At 31.1% G+C, this 18,012-nt stretch overlaps 1 protein-coding gene across 1 annotated transcript in view; it reads left to right on the top strand.

Annotated features, from left to right (window-relative positions):
* LOC111641185 (N-acetylated-alpha-linked acidic dipeptidase 2-like) overlaps window positions 1-18,012 on the top strand; it is a 90,987-nt gene that overhangs the window by 21,536 nt on the left and 51,439 nt on the right. The window contains exons 2-6 of the mRNA XM_023387313.1: window positions 1,347-1,534; window positions 7,463-7,894; window positions 11,790-11,943; window positions 16,037-16,177; window positions 16,297-16,419. Of these exons, the coding sequence (XP_023243081.1) occupies window positions 7,539-7,894; window positions 11,790-11,943; window positions 16,037-16,177; window positions 16,297-16,419 (774 nt within the window). The 5' untranslated portion in view covers window positions 1,347-1,534; window positions 7,463-7,538. The remainder of the gene's footprint in view (window positions 1-1,346; window positions 1,535-7,462; window positions 7,895-11,789; window positions 11,944-16,036; window positions 16,178-16,296; window positions 16,420-18,012) is intronic.

Raw genomic sequence — 18,012 nt, 5'->3', positions numbered from 1 at the left:
GTGGCGAACAGTAATAATCTACAAATAGTATATCGGCGTAATCCGACGATCTACAGAAGGTTAAGAAATGATAAGAGAAAGGAAAAGCGAAATAATTTACCAGGGGTTTATTCTATACCTATAAAGGATCAGCGGTTCAACTCAGACCTTGTTTACGTGGGTGCTACTACGCGGCAGTTAAAAACAAAGATTAAAGGAACATAAATACCCTGTGAGTAAGAACATAGATGCCACAGTGCTCACAGCATTTGCCAAACAGCAAGAGGTCGATGTATATTGGGATCAAGCCTCGATCATTAGAGCCACGAATTCCAGACAGGCATTGAAACACCTTGAAAAGATAGAGATACACAAGGCACACATAAATAAGGGATGCATTAATCATAGAGATGCGGAAGGGTTATCTTATGCCTGGAAATCCTTTTACAATAACGCAGATTAACACTTTGTAATCAACGTATATTCTCCTCCCCCCTTTTTTTGGTGGCTTTATTACTTTTTTTGTTATTTGCAAGTTATTTATAGATTTTCAGAAGACGCAAGTCCGATGAAGTACGCATGCGCATTTCGGTTTCTGTTTAATTTGTATTTCATGCGTTCTTTTTTAGTGTTCTTTTTTTAATATTGGTTTAACTGAAGATGGCCGTTTAAAAACGGTTGAAAACATTCTTATTAAACATTATTTATTGCTGAATAGTTAAAGGTTTATTTTATTTTATTTATATTTTTCATTCCAGTATAAGTTCTTGTTTTTTTATTTATTTATTTATTAATGGCTACGCCATTAATAAATAAATAAAAGCCAAAGAATATAGAAGAATTGTGCTTAAGCTTTGTAAAGTTAGTAATAGATTTCTCAGTTACATATAAAGTCTACATAAAGTTTGTGAACTTTATTTTGATTTATGCCATGTTATTAGAAGATTAATTTATTTGTGCAGGGTATTTGCCATTGTGCATTATACACTGCCATGGGTTAGCTGCATGAAATTACTGTAAATTGTTTTTCATGTTTAGTGAAATATGATTTTATAGGCCTATTTCTATAATTATAGATTCAAATTAATTTTAATCAGACCAAAAAGCAACAAAATTAAAAATCCTTTTCTCAAACAAATGTTTTCATCCATATACAACAGACATAATCAGATTCAATCAAAATAATCTATTTTTATATCTTTTAATTGTTGTTGTATATTGATGAAAATGTTTAAGTAAAGAGTTTTTAATTTTGCTTTTTTTTTTTGTTTTTGGTGTGTTGTGTTACTCTGCTTATAGTTCTAACCAATATTTTTGTCTGAATTTGAATCAGTTTGATAATTTACTTTTTAAATGTTTCTTTTCAGATTGAATCACGCTGATTCAAATAAATCTGGATTTTTTAAAACTGCACTTTATAGAAAAAAAAATAAAGCACAATTACAAAGGTATCCAATAAAGTGATATTTGAGAAGAAATTGAAAATATAAATCTGTTTAAAACTGTGTGGATTTATGATGTAAACATATATAAAAACAGATTCTTGAAGTCTTATGTAAGTCTGATTTTTTTCTTTAAGCTTGGATTCCATATTAAAATGACATATAATAGAATATGTTTATTGTAATCAATTTGAGACTCACTAAAATTGAAAATATTAATTAATAAAATTAAGCTAAAGTAAGTAAATAAGATTATAATTAGTAATTTAGTGAAAATTGTGGTTTTTATTGACTGACATTAAAAGAACATGTTAAAACTATTTTAACACGTGTTTTAAATATAAACAATACTGTCTTTTGGCATTAAGATACTTTAATGATAAAAATATTAATATTAGCATGTACTTTTGACATTGCATTGATGTCTTCCTTAGACAATATAAATTACATTAAAAATACCATTAGAATGTTCATTTAAATGAAAGGAGCACATATTTGAATTTACAAACATTGAAATTCAAACATAAAAATAATAGAATATATTGAAGTTACAATGACATAAAAAGAAAGATTGGTAATAGGATTATAAAAATAAATAACTATACATTTAAAAGATTTGATGCAAGGCATTGAGTTAATCATTTAAAAGTTTAAATAGAGCAACCCATGCATCTGGAATTTCTAAAGAGGTTTGTTACAGGGTTCTAATGTAAAAATGTATAAATGATTTCCAAATGAAAATTATTTGCATTTAACACATTATCTGAGTATTGATTTTTTAGCCTATAAAAGTATAATATTAAGGTCTAATACATTCCTTGAGAGTCCTGAAGTATATGTGTTGTTTATATCCCCTTGATGTTCCATTACATGATATAAAAGTTTTGTTTCTTACTCCTATGTAATATAGTTTTGTGTTTGAATTTGTTTGTTGTAAAGAAACAGTATAAATGCCCAATGTTTCTAAAGTTGATAAATTACTATGTTATTACAAACTAATATATATAATGATAATTGTGGCTTGATTGGGAGAATAAGCCTATATTTTTTTAAAAACTAGTAATATATAATATTATTTAATATAAAACTAGTAATATGTGATGTAGATTCTAAGTATTGAATGAGTAGTCTTACAAATACTAATTTTTCATTTTTTGTTTAGTTTTATAGGAGGAAGATAGATTCATTAAGTCTTTTAATGCTTTAAATGAAGATAATCCTGGGTTATGTTGTTTATGCAAATAGCTACATTGTTTATGAGAATATAAAACATGACTTATATTTGAACTTCAAATCCTGTGAACAAAAGTCAAACTGATTGAAATTACAAGTTTTATTCATTTGTTCAAGGATTTGAAGTTCAATGGGAGATTTTAAGCATGAATTGTGCTTTATGTTATGTTTCATTCAAGCATTCAAAATTCAGTATTGTAAATGGCTCCTTAGAGCTATTATTACCTGAATAGACAAATGAGCAAATCATCTGCAAATGAGCTTGCATGCCATATTCCCAGAAGTGATGATGTGAAATGGTTGATGGGGGCATGGGATAAAAATCATTCTAACCTAATTTCTATTGTTTCAATCATGCTGTTCCCCTAATGATGGATTTTGACCCAAAAGTACTCAGGGTAGAAAATCCCATGCTTATATTCTTTAGTGTAATGTCATTGATTTAAACTATTATATTGAAAGCAAATAATGATTAAAACAATTAATATTTAACATTTGCACTGGCAAACTCTGATAACATGCAATTATTATCAGTTATTGTTCTCAGCCACATATTTAGGCTGATAGCATGGAAAAAGAGCTTAAAAAAGCCTCTTTATATGAATATAATGATAACAAAGTTCTGATTGAGTTTTGATTACAGTAAACAAAATATAAACATCACCAAACCCGATATAATAAAGCTACATACCAACAGACTGCCGAAAATCTATCGGGCTAGTTTTATGCTAATTATTAAATAAATTACGTAATCAATTTGGCACTAGAGGTAAGCGTTAGGTGCCATCTCTTATTAATATTAATAATTATAAATAAATTAATTAATTTAAATAATTTAGAACCGCTGGGAGAAAAAATCGGCCCGGAGTGGGACTCGAACCCACAACTCCTGCTTACTGTGCAGACGCGTTGCCAATTACGCTATCCGGACCTCCGGTTCGATCTCCTCTTCCAGCGTATATAAGCTAACTACTTAAGCTCGATGGTTAAGTAGTTAGCTTATATACGCTGGAAGAGGAGATCAGACCGGAGGTCCGGATAGCGTAACTGGCAACGCATCTGCACGGTAAGCAGGAGTTGTGGGTTCGAGTCCCGCTCCGGGCTGATTTTTTCTCCCAGCAATTCTAAATTATTTAAATTAATTAATTAATTTATAATTATTAATATTAATAAGAGATGGCACCTAACGCTTACCTCTAGTGCCAAATTGATTACGTAATTTATTTAATAATTAGCATAAAACTAGCCCGATAGATTTTCGGCAGTCTGTTGGTATGTAGTAAACAAAATTTTGATGTGTCATGTATGGCTAGTTGTATATGGATCAGTAAACAAAATTTCTATAATGTATTTTTACTTGTAGCATTAACTTGATGTATGTAATTATAATAAGTGGAGTCCATATACTATGTTTTTAAAAACATTAAAAAGTTTATTGAAAGTTTAAAAATCTATTTGGTTTAAGGTACAGAAATATAATCAGCTTGAGATTTCAGTTCAGATCCTGATTTAAAAGTTCTCATTCAAGTAATTTTATATGAATGAAGAAGTAATGATCATAAAAATTACAGTAGAGCATCGATTATTTGAAACAATTCGGGACTGGGGTTGTTCAGATAATCGATGTTTGGATAACCGATTATGTACGAAAAAATATATTAATCTATCCCATGTTGAAATTCATTCAAATCCTGGCGTGTCATTAAGTACCCTCTCGTGGTCATGCCAGTGCTGCCAGCTAAAACATGCACACCAACAAAAATAATATTGGAGTAGCTCAAGACAGCCAAAGATTGCAACATCACAGCACTGGCGCAAATTTAAATTTGCCGACTGGAACGCTTTCAGTTAACCGATGTTTTGGTTGACCAATACTCGGATAATCAATGCTCTACTGTATTTTGATTCTGTACAGATTTATTAATTATAATTTATTTTGCTTCAAAATTTTATAAAAATTGTTTACAGTGAAACCTGGTTGACTCAAACTGGGATAACTTAAAGTCATTTTCTTCCCCAATCATTTAGCATAGGGATTTACATATTAATACAACTGGTTAACTTGAATTCATTGAACTCTCTAAATAATTACTATTGAATGGGGTTTTGATATGGTATTTTCATAAACTCTCTGGAATTTTAATTTTCTGTTAAATAAAATAATTAACATTCATCTATTGAATAAACTAATCAGAAACATTCTATAAAGTGTGGGAACCATGCATGACTAAAAATAAACATTGTGTCATGTGACTATGTGCAGGTGTGGTGATGTGTTTGATCTAGATCAGTGTTTCTTAATGGGAGCAATATTGCCCCATGTGGGCATTTTTCCATATCAGGGGGGGTGATTAGTAACAATATATATTTTGAGAGCAAAAAAACAATTTTCTGGGCGATATATCTAATTATTCTTAATATAATGTTTTACTATTTTATTCGTTACATCATACAATAATTAAACGAATAACATTATACTAGTGACTAGTCTATTCAATGCAATACGAATTTGGCATTAGCGTTGGTCCTTGGCATCAGAATTTTGAACCATGTAGCGGGGATTCACAGCTAATACTGCTTAATTTTAGATTTTTATATAATTAACAAAATTAATACATATTCTGAGTAAATAAATGTTTAATTGATAATTATATACTTTGTAAAAAATTAAACTAATAAACCCAACAAAATTGTTTTTGAAGTGAAGGGGACAATTGTATGTTAATACTATGTTAATGGTTTTATGTATGTAATTGTATGCAGACAATACTATGTTAATGGTTTTATTGAAGTGGGGTGACAATTCGTTAGAGGCTGAGAAACACTGCTCTGATACAAGGTCCCTTTGAAATCTATGGTCCCTTAATGTATATATTGGCTCTATGATACATTCTCTAGATAAGTGTTTACGCGAACGTAGGTATGACATTGAGCATAACAGAGGCACCACTGCCTTATCTACTTATGCTTCGACCCGGGCATAAGAGCTAACCTGCATAATGTGAAAATAATTAATATATTGTGCCGAAGAGAACATATACGTTCTCTAGAAACTCTCGAAATATACAAGGCTGGGTTACACAATAACTGCATCAACTGCAAGGTTGTGATTAATATCTCTAATACTTGGAAGCTCTTTTATGAACACGAAGACCCATTTAATCCAGATCTCCACCATTTTTTATATGTATGTAAAAAATGATATATTCTTTCGTTTGTATACACAATATTTAGTGCGCATGCGCAGTATGAATCGCTATACGTGACTGTTCATACGTTCTAAAAAAAGTTTAAATCTTCAAGCACAACTGCTATTCGAATCTCAGAACTTTTAACCTGAAGAAGACTGGAAATAACAGTCAAAAACGTTTGTAATAGTATTTTTAAATATTTTACTGGTTATTTAAAGGTTGTTGGGAGTTTATAATTATTAGTATTGTAGCCTGATTTAATCTGATAATTGTTTGGCTTTTATATGATTATTGGGCTTTGAGATGTTTATATATGAGACTCTGCACTACATAATTTATTTACATAACTAAATCATAACATAGTCTTGATAATAAAATTTTGTCAGATAACTGTCAACTTTCACACCTGGGAGTATATCTCCTTTTAAGTTCTCAGAATTAATAAAGACACTTTCACATGCCCTTTCAACCTGCTGTCCTGATTTCATCATTTTAAAATAATACCAGATGGGCAGTCGGGGAGTTGTTGCCAGTCCCTCAATAGTTGCAGTCGTCATCAGTTCCTCAACCAATAATCTGTGCTCCAAAATGAATTATTCTGTCAACTCAGATCTGAACCATTTGTGCCTTCGAATTGGAATAACTTTGTTGTCAACCCAAAATAGAATCTACTCCCAGAATACATTTTATTCAGAACTATTCTAATGTGCCAACCTTTGCATTTATTCCACCTTCCTAAGGAATAAACCAAATCCTCTCAAGCTTCAAGTCTACAACTGGATCCTTCAACTACAGGTATTTATCACCACGTGATAAATACCTGTAAACGCGAAACTCGTAAACTCTTTCTCTTGAGAAACATGGAGGTATCTAGATCTATTTTAGTTTGATTTATTATAACTTGTTTAACGATTTAAAATATATAAAATGTATTTTTCTTTACAAATAAATGGTTGTTTTGTTAACCTAGTCTCTGCATGATTCACTTCCTGCTTGTGGTCTCCATTCCGAATCTGATCACTCACGCAACTGACTTTTTAACTTAAACTAAATTGCTGTCGTGGTTCCCACGTCAACTGAGACACAGTGGTGGCAGTTTTGACAAGGCATCAAAGAGGTGCTGACCCTCCAGTCACATATATGTAAAATTTAAAGAATGTAACATATTGTAAAAAGTAATGTTTATGATAAAAAATAAAAGACAGATTGAGTCTATGAATGAAATATTGCAATTTTAAAAGTCATTACTAAATATTTAGGAGTGAGTTGATTAACCATTCGGGAAAGCATTTCTCAATAGCTTATTCAATCATTCGGTTAAGTGTTTTCAATTTTCTGGACAACACCAAGAGTTTTACATTGACATGATGATTCTATATAATAAGATCTGTGGAAATATTGTATGGATAGTTTATAGTTCACCAATGAACCAATTGTAAAATTTTGATTTTTAGCCAAACCTCCTTAATTTTAAACTTTTAACCTGAAATCTGAAGTTTTTCCCCCCTGACCAATTTGGGTTAACCAGGTTTCACTGAATGATCTAATTATTCTTTAAGATGATTAATACAAGTTTTTTAATCAGTATATTTAACATAATTAATTTTTTTCTTTTAGATGTTCTCTACTTGATCAAATGGTTTCTTAAAGAAAAGTCTTTTTTGTGATTAAAAACAGAAAATTAAATTAAATTATGAGTAATAAGAAAAAAGCTGAAACATTACCCCTTGTAAAAAACAATTTACTCAATAATGATGATCATATTGATTGGTCAGATCAAGAATTGGATGAACTAGTAGGAGATCCTTTGGAACATGTTTTGGAACAAATGAGACGTCGACCACAAAATGTATCTCGTTTACAATATTATAGGTCAATGTTATTTTTCTCTGTTTTATGTTTTATATTAGGAGCTGTTGTGTCGTGTTTAGTTATGATATTTATATGGAATCCAACATTGAGAACTTTTCCAAATGCTTTAAAAGATACTGTTATTACTCAAAAAATTGTGCATTATACAGATGTCAATAGTATAAAAACATTTTACAGGTAAGTAAAAATCTAATTTAACTATGATATTTTATATTACCGTAATTTCCTTCTTATAATCTGTAGAGTCTGTGCCAAAAAAAACCTTCCAATTTCATTGGTATGAATTATAATCTGTGAAAATTTTTCCATATCAAAAAATGGTTCTAAAGTTATTTTACTTTGTCATATCAAGAAGCCTTTTTGATATGATGTTTCATCATATCAAAAAGGGGTCTCACTTATATAAAGTCTCACTGTTTATATGTTGGGTGGACACAAAAGACAAGGTTCTGATAAATCTTTTTGTGAATGGAATATATTGTAATTTACAGGTTGATCAATACTTCAATACACATATCCAAGCAAATGTTTGTTCAAAGGTGTTTTGGTTTAATTCAAGATGTTTTAATTTAGATAATCAATAGTGATAAATAGCATCTGATCCTGACATTTAAACCAAAAAGACTGAGAAGTTTCTTGATGTACATGATATTTGTCATCTTCATTTGTTGATATGGAAAAATCTAAGTCTGTTTCATTGATGAATCAAGTTTTAAAGAAGCAATTTAATTATTATATTTAGTACTAAAAGTACAAAGATTTATGGAAATATCAGAAAGATAACCATGTTTAAAGCCACCAAAATCACACTGGAGTATTGTAAACTTTGTGACTTTATTTTTATTAGGTTGCAATTTGAAAAAATTGACCTATAAATTCCCACTACTGGCCATCTGCCTATTTGTTTTTCCTTAAACTTGAGAATGGTGTTAGATGAAATTTGAGACTAGCTATAGAAACTTTAGGGACAGGAGGCCCCAATTAACTATATATGAACTTTCGATGCAGACCAAAAGTTACATTATTTTAATTAAATAATTTTTTTCTGTAAAAAGTTAGATGACTGGCATAACTCTGTTTTTAAAGAAAAATTATGATATACAGGGACAAGCCACTACTAATTTGAGGTGCAGAGCGTATACAGTCAACCCCCCATAACACGGTAGATATGTTCCACTTTCTAAGAATTTTGCGTTGTAGGAATCCTTAAATACATGAGCCAATCACAGCCCGGCACGTGTGCAGTTTACAGACTACGGCTGTTTGAAAGGTTTTCTTCCATAAAATTAATCGATTCTAGACTAATTCGACTTAACATTTCCAAAATACGTATAATTTTTTGGGAATAATCCATATAAACTATGCTATAAACAAAATATTGTAGGATTACTTACCGAGTGTGCACCGTTTGACGTCGCCGTTGCTCAAGCTTGTTTTCGTCGTGGAGCAGCGCACCAAACCGCGGGTGCATTTTCTGATAAGTTATTTTTCTGTGAAAACTTCGTTGAACTTTGGAGACATCATTAATATAAATAATTTTAATCGCCGTTGAATAAGAAATGTTTCTTTCACAAGAAATGTATAAAATTACAGTACTATATTAGACTTATGGTACCTAATTTACATACTGTACAGATGATAGTAAACTCAACTTACCTGCCTAAACTCTCCGTAGCGTGTAAGTAGTTTGGCTGCTCGTCCATTATTGGTCCAGATTCGACCAATCCTGTCGCAACACGAGTCGGCGATGACATTTTACCACATTTTATGAGTCTCTTTTAGCATCTTTATACGAATACAGTCGCAATTTTTTTGCCGCGATATATGATTCTGCATTATATGAACTCACGTTATAGGGGGTCTACTGTATTTGAAATTAAATAAACTAAAAATATGATTAAAAATTGCAGCCTTGCATAAAAAAAGCAGTTAACATTGTTTTAATTGACAAGACTATGTCTTGTTTATAAAATCGTACTGCCGGTTTATGTACTGCCGGTTTACCAGCTTAAAGGTATGAAGGAGTACATGTCGAGAGTTGATATTTGGGACAGAGTATTAGGTGCCAAAATCATTTGTGCATAAAAAATCCAGACTTGTAGGTAATCAGGGGACAGAGAACCAAGTCAAAATAAAATACAAAATGGTGACTCTCTTCTACAAACAGGCAAAACAGGCACCTCACCCCACCAAAGTCAGGTGGGAGAGAGTACCACCCACAGTCATTCTAAGAAGTGAACTCTGATCTTAGGACTGAACACATAGTTTCTTCTATGTTAAATAAGGTTTGTAATCTAATTTTGTAAATTTGGGAGTGCTTCAAATATGACATTAAAACAGGATGTCATTACAAGTATGTTTTTTAACATTATCTAGTATAGTAAAATTGTGGGACTGATAAAAATTTGACATTATGTTAGGGTTGTCGTTACATTCTATGATGTTATAATTGGGTTAAATTGTGTATTGTTTGTGCAAAATAAAAAAATAATTTTGGGTGATACAATAGCCACAATTATTTTTTCAAAAACGGAAAATTTTTGTTATGCATCAACAAAAATTCAACCCGGGCCGACATGCAACGGAAAGAAATTTTGAAATTGGATAGGTTAATTTTATTGAAAATGCATCGTGGACAACCTCAAGGTCGTGGCCAGTGAAGTTTGAATGATTATGCCCAAAAGTAGTGATACCAAAGAAGATTGGAAAATGAGAAGGAGACCCACCTTGAGTGTCAAACTGATTCCGCTTAGTAGTGACAAATACGGTTTGTTACTTGCCATTCTACTTGTTTTAATTTACATTTAAAAGCAGCATTATAATTGGCTTTAGAAACCTGCCTATGTTCTAAGTTTAAATAATTTGAACTAATTATGAAAATTATAGATACATGGTTGGTTTAAAGAAAATTTCATGTAAAATTTAAATAAAATAACCTAGTGTTACGCCTATATCATTTTGCTTATGAATATATATTTTTTACTACATTATGTATATGTTTATTTATTATAACAATGAAAAACTCATATAAATTTAAAGAGGTTTTAACTTTGACATGTACACTTATTATTTCTTTTTTTTTTTGGCTTCTTTTGAAAACAATTTATTTAATAACTGTCAAAAATTTTTCTGGCACACCTATCCTCTGTCCTCTTGCTGCATGTCTGTTGAAAATCACTGTTCTAAAGAATCAGTCATACTGATGTATTATCTATATTGTAATTTTTGTATGGAATTGATTTTATTATTGTTGTTAATTTTTGTTTGTTTAATTTATTATTAATTCATTTTTATCTAAAATTAAAATTTTATAAATTATTGAGAGCATCTCTAAAGAAATATCATTTCTTTAATACAGTGCAAATCAAAGTTACAGTGAAACATGAATAAAGTTGTTATTGTTATATGCAGTGTGTTTATTGTTCACTGCAGTGTTATATTATACAGTAGAGCCTCAATTATCCGACCCAATTGGGGACTGGGGTTGGTCGGATAAGTGAAAAAGTCGGATAACCGAAAAGTATGAAAGAATCCATTATTAGTGTAGTATATTATTATATCCCATGTAATTAGTATATTAGTATACCGCTATTAACCTACCTCGCGTTGAATTTTCATCGATGTTAAGCCTAACAAAAATTTTTTAAAATAATAATCGTCGCTATTGTATCGTTAAGAATTAGAAAATTAAGCCTCGTTTAAATACTGGCTCCCTTTCATGGTCGATCCAGTGTTGCCAGCTAAAACACATAAAAATAATAATAAAGTAGCCAAGACATAGCCAAATATTGTAGCGCTACATCACCAGCGGACATTTGAAATTTGCCGACTAGGAGGGTCGGTTAACCGAGGTGACGGTTAATCGGGGGTCGGATAATCGAGGCTCTACTGTACTTTTAATTATTGTACTATACCACTAGCAAGTGCAGGTGATTATTTTGAGTCAAAAATAATTTTTAATGTACTAGTTGGTGAGTAAACTTGCTGACTGTATATAAGTATTTTACTAATAATTTTTGAAAATAGTAATTTACAGTTAATTTTTTAATTAAGAGAAAAAGTATTGTTTCAGGTTTCTTACAAATCAAATTCATGTAGCTGGTAGTCATGCAGATAAGGAAACAGCTGATTATATATATAGTACATGGAAAAAACAAGGTCTTGATGCTCATCTGGTGCCTTATTCTGTTTTTCTATCATATCCTAACAAAGAAAAGTTTAATAGGGTATGTGTAATGTAGCAATTTGCTAAATCAATAAACTTATTATTATGTATAATGTTAAATGCTATATGTTAAATGTTATTAAATTTTATAAATATAATCTACTTTTAAAATTTAAATTAGGTTCATACATTTATGATGAGATACTAATACACTCATTGACAAAAAAGTTATGCATCAAGATAAAATTATCTGATTATGGTAAAACTTAGCATAATAATAACTGTAATAAAACTTAGCATAATATACAACCAATTGAGAGAACAGCAATCAAGCAAGTATAGGACAAGTTTTCATATCTCCTCACCAAAGAAGTGTTCTCCTGGGAGATAACTTCACAGATGTCCTGTAAAATTTTGAAAAAGCTATGTAAAGCCATTCAAACAAATGAAGAGGAATGTTGACATTAGGCATTGTGTTTCTGCATGCCGACGTACACACACACATACAACTGTTGCACAAAAGACCACATGCAGCAGTTTCATTAGGATCTGTTTCCATACTCACCACACAACCTAGACCTTGTTTGCAGGAATTTTAATCTTTTCTTTCAGATGAAGGTCTGATTGGAAATGAACATTTCCACATAAATGAATGAAAACGCTGATGGATGGTGTAAATGATTGACTCAGCTCCCAGACAATAACTTCTTTGGTGATGGGATATAGAAACTTGCCCTATACTATGAAAAGTGCCTGAATTTTATAAGGTAATTATGTGAAGATGTAGCCTTGACGTGTAACTAATTTTGTACATAATAAAATTGTTTTCTTCCTTTCTTATTTTTCTCTAATTGCTCGCCAGAGGTTGTGTTCCAAATAGCTCTCATAAATTTAGAAAATAAAGATTTGTCTATATTCATTTACTTCAAAATCTTATAATAAATGTCATTAAAATAGAAAGCAAACCAGATATTTCAAATGCATGTAATTATGTATAATAATATGTTGTGTTTTTTATAAAAATTTATTTTCATGACTAAAAGCCAAGAGTAAAGAATAAGTGATTTTTGCTGTAAATAGTATTTCAAATATTAAAAATATTTTTTAGGAGTTAGATTTTATGTAAAATAATTTGTTTTTGACAAGACTATGTCTTGTTTATAAAATCATACTGCCCAATGTTCTTACCAGAATAGAGGTATGAAGGAGTACATGTCGAGAGTTGATATTTGGCACAGAATATTAGGTGCCCAAATCATTTGCACATAAAAAAAATCCAGACTTGTAGGTAGTTGGGAGACTGAGAACCGAGTCAAAATAAAATACAAAATGGCGACCCTTTTCTACAAACAGACAAAACAGCCATCTCATCCCACCGAAGTCAGGTGGGGGAGAGTACCACCCACAGTCATTCTAAAAAGTAAACTCAGACCTTAGGACCGAACACGTAGTTTCTTTTATGTTAAATAAAATTTGTAATCTAATTTTGTAAATTTGGGAGTGCTTCAAATATGACGTTAAAACGGTTTTATGTCGTTACAAGTGGTTTTTTTTTAACATTATCTAGTATAGTAAAATCGTAGGACTGATAAAAATTTGATATTTATATTAGGTTTGTCATTACATTCGATGACATTATAATCGGGTTAAACTGTATATTGTTTATGCAAAATAAAAAAAATAATTTGGACGATACAATAGCCACGATTATTTTTTCAAAAACAGGAAATTTTCGTTATGCATTGACAAAAATTCAACCTGGGCCAACACGCAATGGAGAGAAATTTTGAAATTAGATAGGTTAATTTTATCAAAGATGCATCGTGGACGATCTCATGGTCATGGCCAGCGAAGTTTGAACGATTGCGCCCAAAAGCAGCAATGTCAAAGAAAATAGGAGGATGAGAACGAGACCTGCCTTGAGCATCAAAGTGATTCCATCTCTGAGACATAGTCTTGTTCCAAATACAGTTTTACCGTTTTACTTGTTTCACCTAATATGAAGCTCTGTTACTTGTTTTTATAATACTAAAATAGTAAAAGTTTTTACTGGAAAATACATTGGGAAAGTCAAAGAAAACCTGGAAGACAGACAATTTAAGAGTTGAGTAAAAAAAAGGAACACTATAAAGGTTCTTTTAAATTGTACTGTTGTTCCACAGGAAATTTTCTCTTTACTATAATATTGTAATCACTATTACCATGGTCATGATGTTAATACTAATAGTGTTATTTGATTCCAGTATTGTCTTCTTATGCATAACTTTTTTTGTCAATGAGTTAATAATTTAAAACTATATTAATAAATGACTAAAATAATTTTATTTTAAAGATATAGTTATTGTCATTTTCAAAATACGTTCAAATTTTATTCTTTCAAATATAACATCTTTAAAAACAGTTTGAAGCAGACAATTCATATAAAATTACAAATTTATGAGATTTAAAAAAATAATATTTTTGGCACTAAATTATGAAGGAACTTGGATGATAGAAGAGTTGGATGGCAGTAAAAATAGAATGTGCCAAGAAGTTTACAATATGAGGATCGTCCCAGAAATATCTGACCTGACGTATAGATGGCAGTAGTTGTTTGAAAAAAATTACTGTGGTCAAAAGTACCAGCCTTATAAAGCTTAAGTTTGAAGTTTAAAGATGTGATGTTGTTTAGTATTTGTTTGACAGCCATTAATAGTGAACAATCTCAGTGAATTTGTAAACATAGAAAAAATTGATCATTGTTATGTGTTACAATACTTTCATTTGAAAGGTCTCAATACAACCAATATCAAAGCTGAACTAGATTCTACTCTGGGGGTGTCTGCTCCCTTGTTTACAACAATAAAATATTGGGTGGCAGAGTTTAAACAAGACCATAGGAGCTACCAAGACGAATGTCACAGTAGTCAATCAAATGAGGTGACCATGCCAGAAATGGTGAAGAAAATCCAGAAAATGGTATTGGATGACCGTTGACTCAAAGTGCAAGAGCCTACCATGCCTACCATGTCTGCTGAGACATGGTAGGCATTTCAAAGAGTGCTGTACATTGCATTTTGACTGAAAATTTGGACATGAGAAAGCTGCGTGCAAGATGGGTGCCGTGTTTGCTCGCAATGGAACAAAAACAGCATTGTGAGGATGTTTTGCAGCAATAAAGCAGAGTTTTTGCATCAATTCATAACCATGGATGAAACATGGGTCCATCACTTCACACCTGAGACAAAAGAACAGTCAAAACAATGGACTGAAAGGGAAGAATCGGCTCTGAAGAAGGCAAAGACAGTTCTATCTGCCAGCAAGGTCATGGTGTCAGTTTTTTTTGGGATGCGTATGGGATAATTTTCATTGATTATCTTCAAAAAGGAAAAACAATCAATGGCAAGTATTATGCAAACTTACTGCAGTGCTTGAGTGATAAAATCAAGAAAAAACGGCCGCATTTGGCGAAAAAGAAAGTGTTGTTTCATCAAGACAATGCGCCAGTTCACATATCCGTTATTGTGGTGGCTAAAATCAATGAGTTAAGGTTCGAATTGCTTCCTCACACACCCTGTTTTCCAGATTTAGCCCCCTTGGATTATTTTCTCTTTCCAAACTTGATAAAATGGCTCAGTGGTAAAAGATTTGCCAACAATGAAGAAGTGGAGTGTGTGGTGGATGGCTATTTTGAGAAGCTTGACAGTTCTAACTATAAACAGAGTATTGAAGCTATTGAACATCTCTGGAAAAAGTGTATCGAGCTAAAAGGAGACTGTGTTGAGAAATAAAGATATGTTTTTCTGTCTTCTTTGTTAGGTCAGGTACTTCTGGGACTACCCTTATATATGGGAAGGTTCCTAAAAATAATGGAAAAGATTGTTGAACTCAACTATAACAAGGAAATAGTTGGTAAACAAAAGGAGGAGTTTTAATAGTGGTAATGTTTTTCTAATTTAAAAATATTGCCACCCTTGTATAGTGCCAAAAAAGTGGGAAGAACACAATGGTGGCATACTGATGAGGGTTGACTGTATTTCAATTCATTTGTACCCAGTTGATTTTATATTAAATTATATTAGTACCTCATCTTAAACTTTAAAGGGTTACTGTAAATTTTAAGCTTCTGGAAATTTTTATTTATTGATTAATGTAATATATTATATTTTATTTAGGTGTCCGTAGTATTAAATAATAGGACAGAAATGTTTCATTCAACTAGTTGGGAGAAAATTTTACATTCTTTAGGAAAAAATAATAGTGAAATATATCCCCCTTTTGCAGCATATTCTCCATCAACTGTTGAACCTCTTTTTGTAAGTGATTTTTAACATTCATCTACATTTCAATAAATATTAATACTAAAATATTGTTAACTAATGCTCGAATAAATCTCCAATTAGATATAACAAAATTTTTGTTTTGTCTTCTTCAGGGTGATCCAGTATATGCAAATTACGGTGAATTTGAGGATTTTTTACTACTAAGAAAGAAGGCAATCCCATTAGAAAGATGTATAGCTATAATTCGTTATGGAAAAATTAGCCCAGCTCAAAAGGTTTTTATGAATTTCATATTTATAATTTATTAAATAATTTTATTAGAAAAGATGAAAAGTTAACATGATTATTTTATAAAAATTTAAAGTAGCTTTAATAAATAATAAATTTAATAATTATAATTTTTAAAATTATTTTATTCATTTTTTGTTAATTTAATATGTATTTTATATATTTTTTTTTAATTAAAAAATACACTCTTCTCTAGTTGCACTTCATAAAAACAGTATTAAAAAATAGTTTGATAGAAAAGTAGAGATTCAGAATAAAGAAGTTAATGAATCATTTAATGTCTTCATGCAATAGGACAATAAAAGTAATGTATGAATTTATACAAAGTTTATAAATTCTTGAAAAAGTAGCTTCACATTGCATTATTCATATTTCTTTTACTAGTTGATTTTATTTAACAATGGTGTGGTATTTTCTGCATGATAGTTTCTATGTTTAGTAACTTTTGTGAATAATATTTTAATAAATATTAATTAATTCTTTCTAGACTGCATATTGTAATATCAAAACACTTACTAAAACACCTTTTCTTGCAGCCGACGCTTTATTATAACAACTTTCAAACGTTTTCGGTCTTGTTAAAAGACCTTTCTCAAGAAAATAAAATTAAATAAGTAACAAAATAAACAACAAAATCGTAAATCGAACGCTTAGTACGAATAACTGTTTTTTCAAATCTTTCGAACTCGCTTATAATCCGTTGTACATGACGTCAGTGTAACCGGAAATATAAAAAGATTACATAACTATCTAAATATAAATACTTAAAGATGCCATCTCCCTACATCGTTCAAAAAATATAACTTGAGATACATATTAACTACTTTCTTCAATTATTAATTTTATATTAAGCTAGAGGACCATGCTGCCGATATTTTAGTCGATTCCCGGAAGTTGACTGCAAGGCCTTTATGCTTTGCCTTACAAATCTGCCAGGCTTCCGCGTAATGTCGGTGTCTCCTGTCTCGAACTATCTGCATTAGTCTTGCTTGGTCCCATTCAACATTGACGTCTTGCTGGTCCGCTAGAACGTAGGTGGCTAGCGCAGTGCAAGGTTGTTTTTTTCTTATATTTGCTTGATGTTCTGCTAACCTGTCTTTGATACTTCTTCCTGTTGCCCCTACATATATTAATTTACTTCGTCGCCTTGAGTCCGTAACTGGAATTTTATATACCCCGGGGAGTGTTCTTCTGTCCACTAAATCTTTATCAGATCGCAGTAGTTGGTACGTGGTGCGGGTTCTTTTATATATGATTCTTTTGTTCTGGGCCTTTCCGATGCGTCGGAAAATATTATTCAACGACGCATTATATTCCATCGTTAACACTCCTTCATTATGAGGTAAATTTCTCCTCTTAAGGCTCCTACTACTCTTGTTGGTAATAGCTTTCAGATTAATCCCGTACTTTCTGGCTAAGTTATATACATAATTCAGTTCATCCTTTCTATCATTTGCATTGTTACAGTGCGAATAAGCTCTTGCGATTAACGTTCTGAACGCTGCTATTTTATATGCTGGAGGATCGTGAGAAATCCACGGAATAAATATAGGGTTATAGGATGGCTTTCTGTACACTTT

This window comes from Centruroides sculpturatus, unplaced genomic scaffold (assembly GCF_000671375.1).
Source record: "Centruroides sculpturatus isolate CEXI.00-Female unplaced genomic scaffold, Cexi_2.0 scaffold1307, whole genome shotgun sequence".
In the NCBI taxonomy this organism is placed as follows: Eukaryota; Metazoa; Arthropoda; class Arachnida; order Scorpiones; family Buthidae; genus Centruroides; species Centruroides sculpturatus.
The sequence above is the reverse complement of the archived record's forward strand: the minus strand, read 5'-3'. Positions and strand labels throughout refer to the sequence as shown.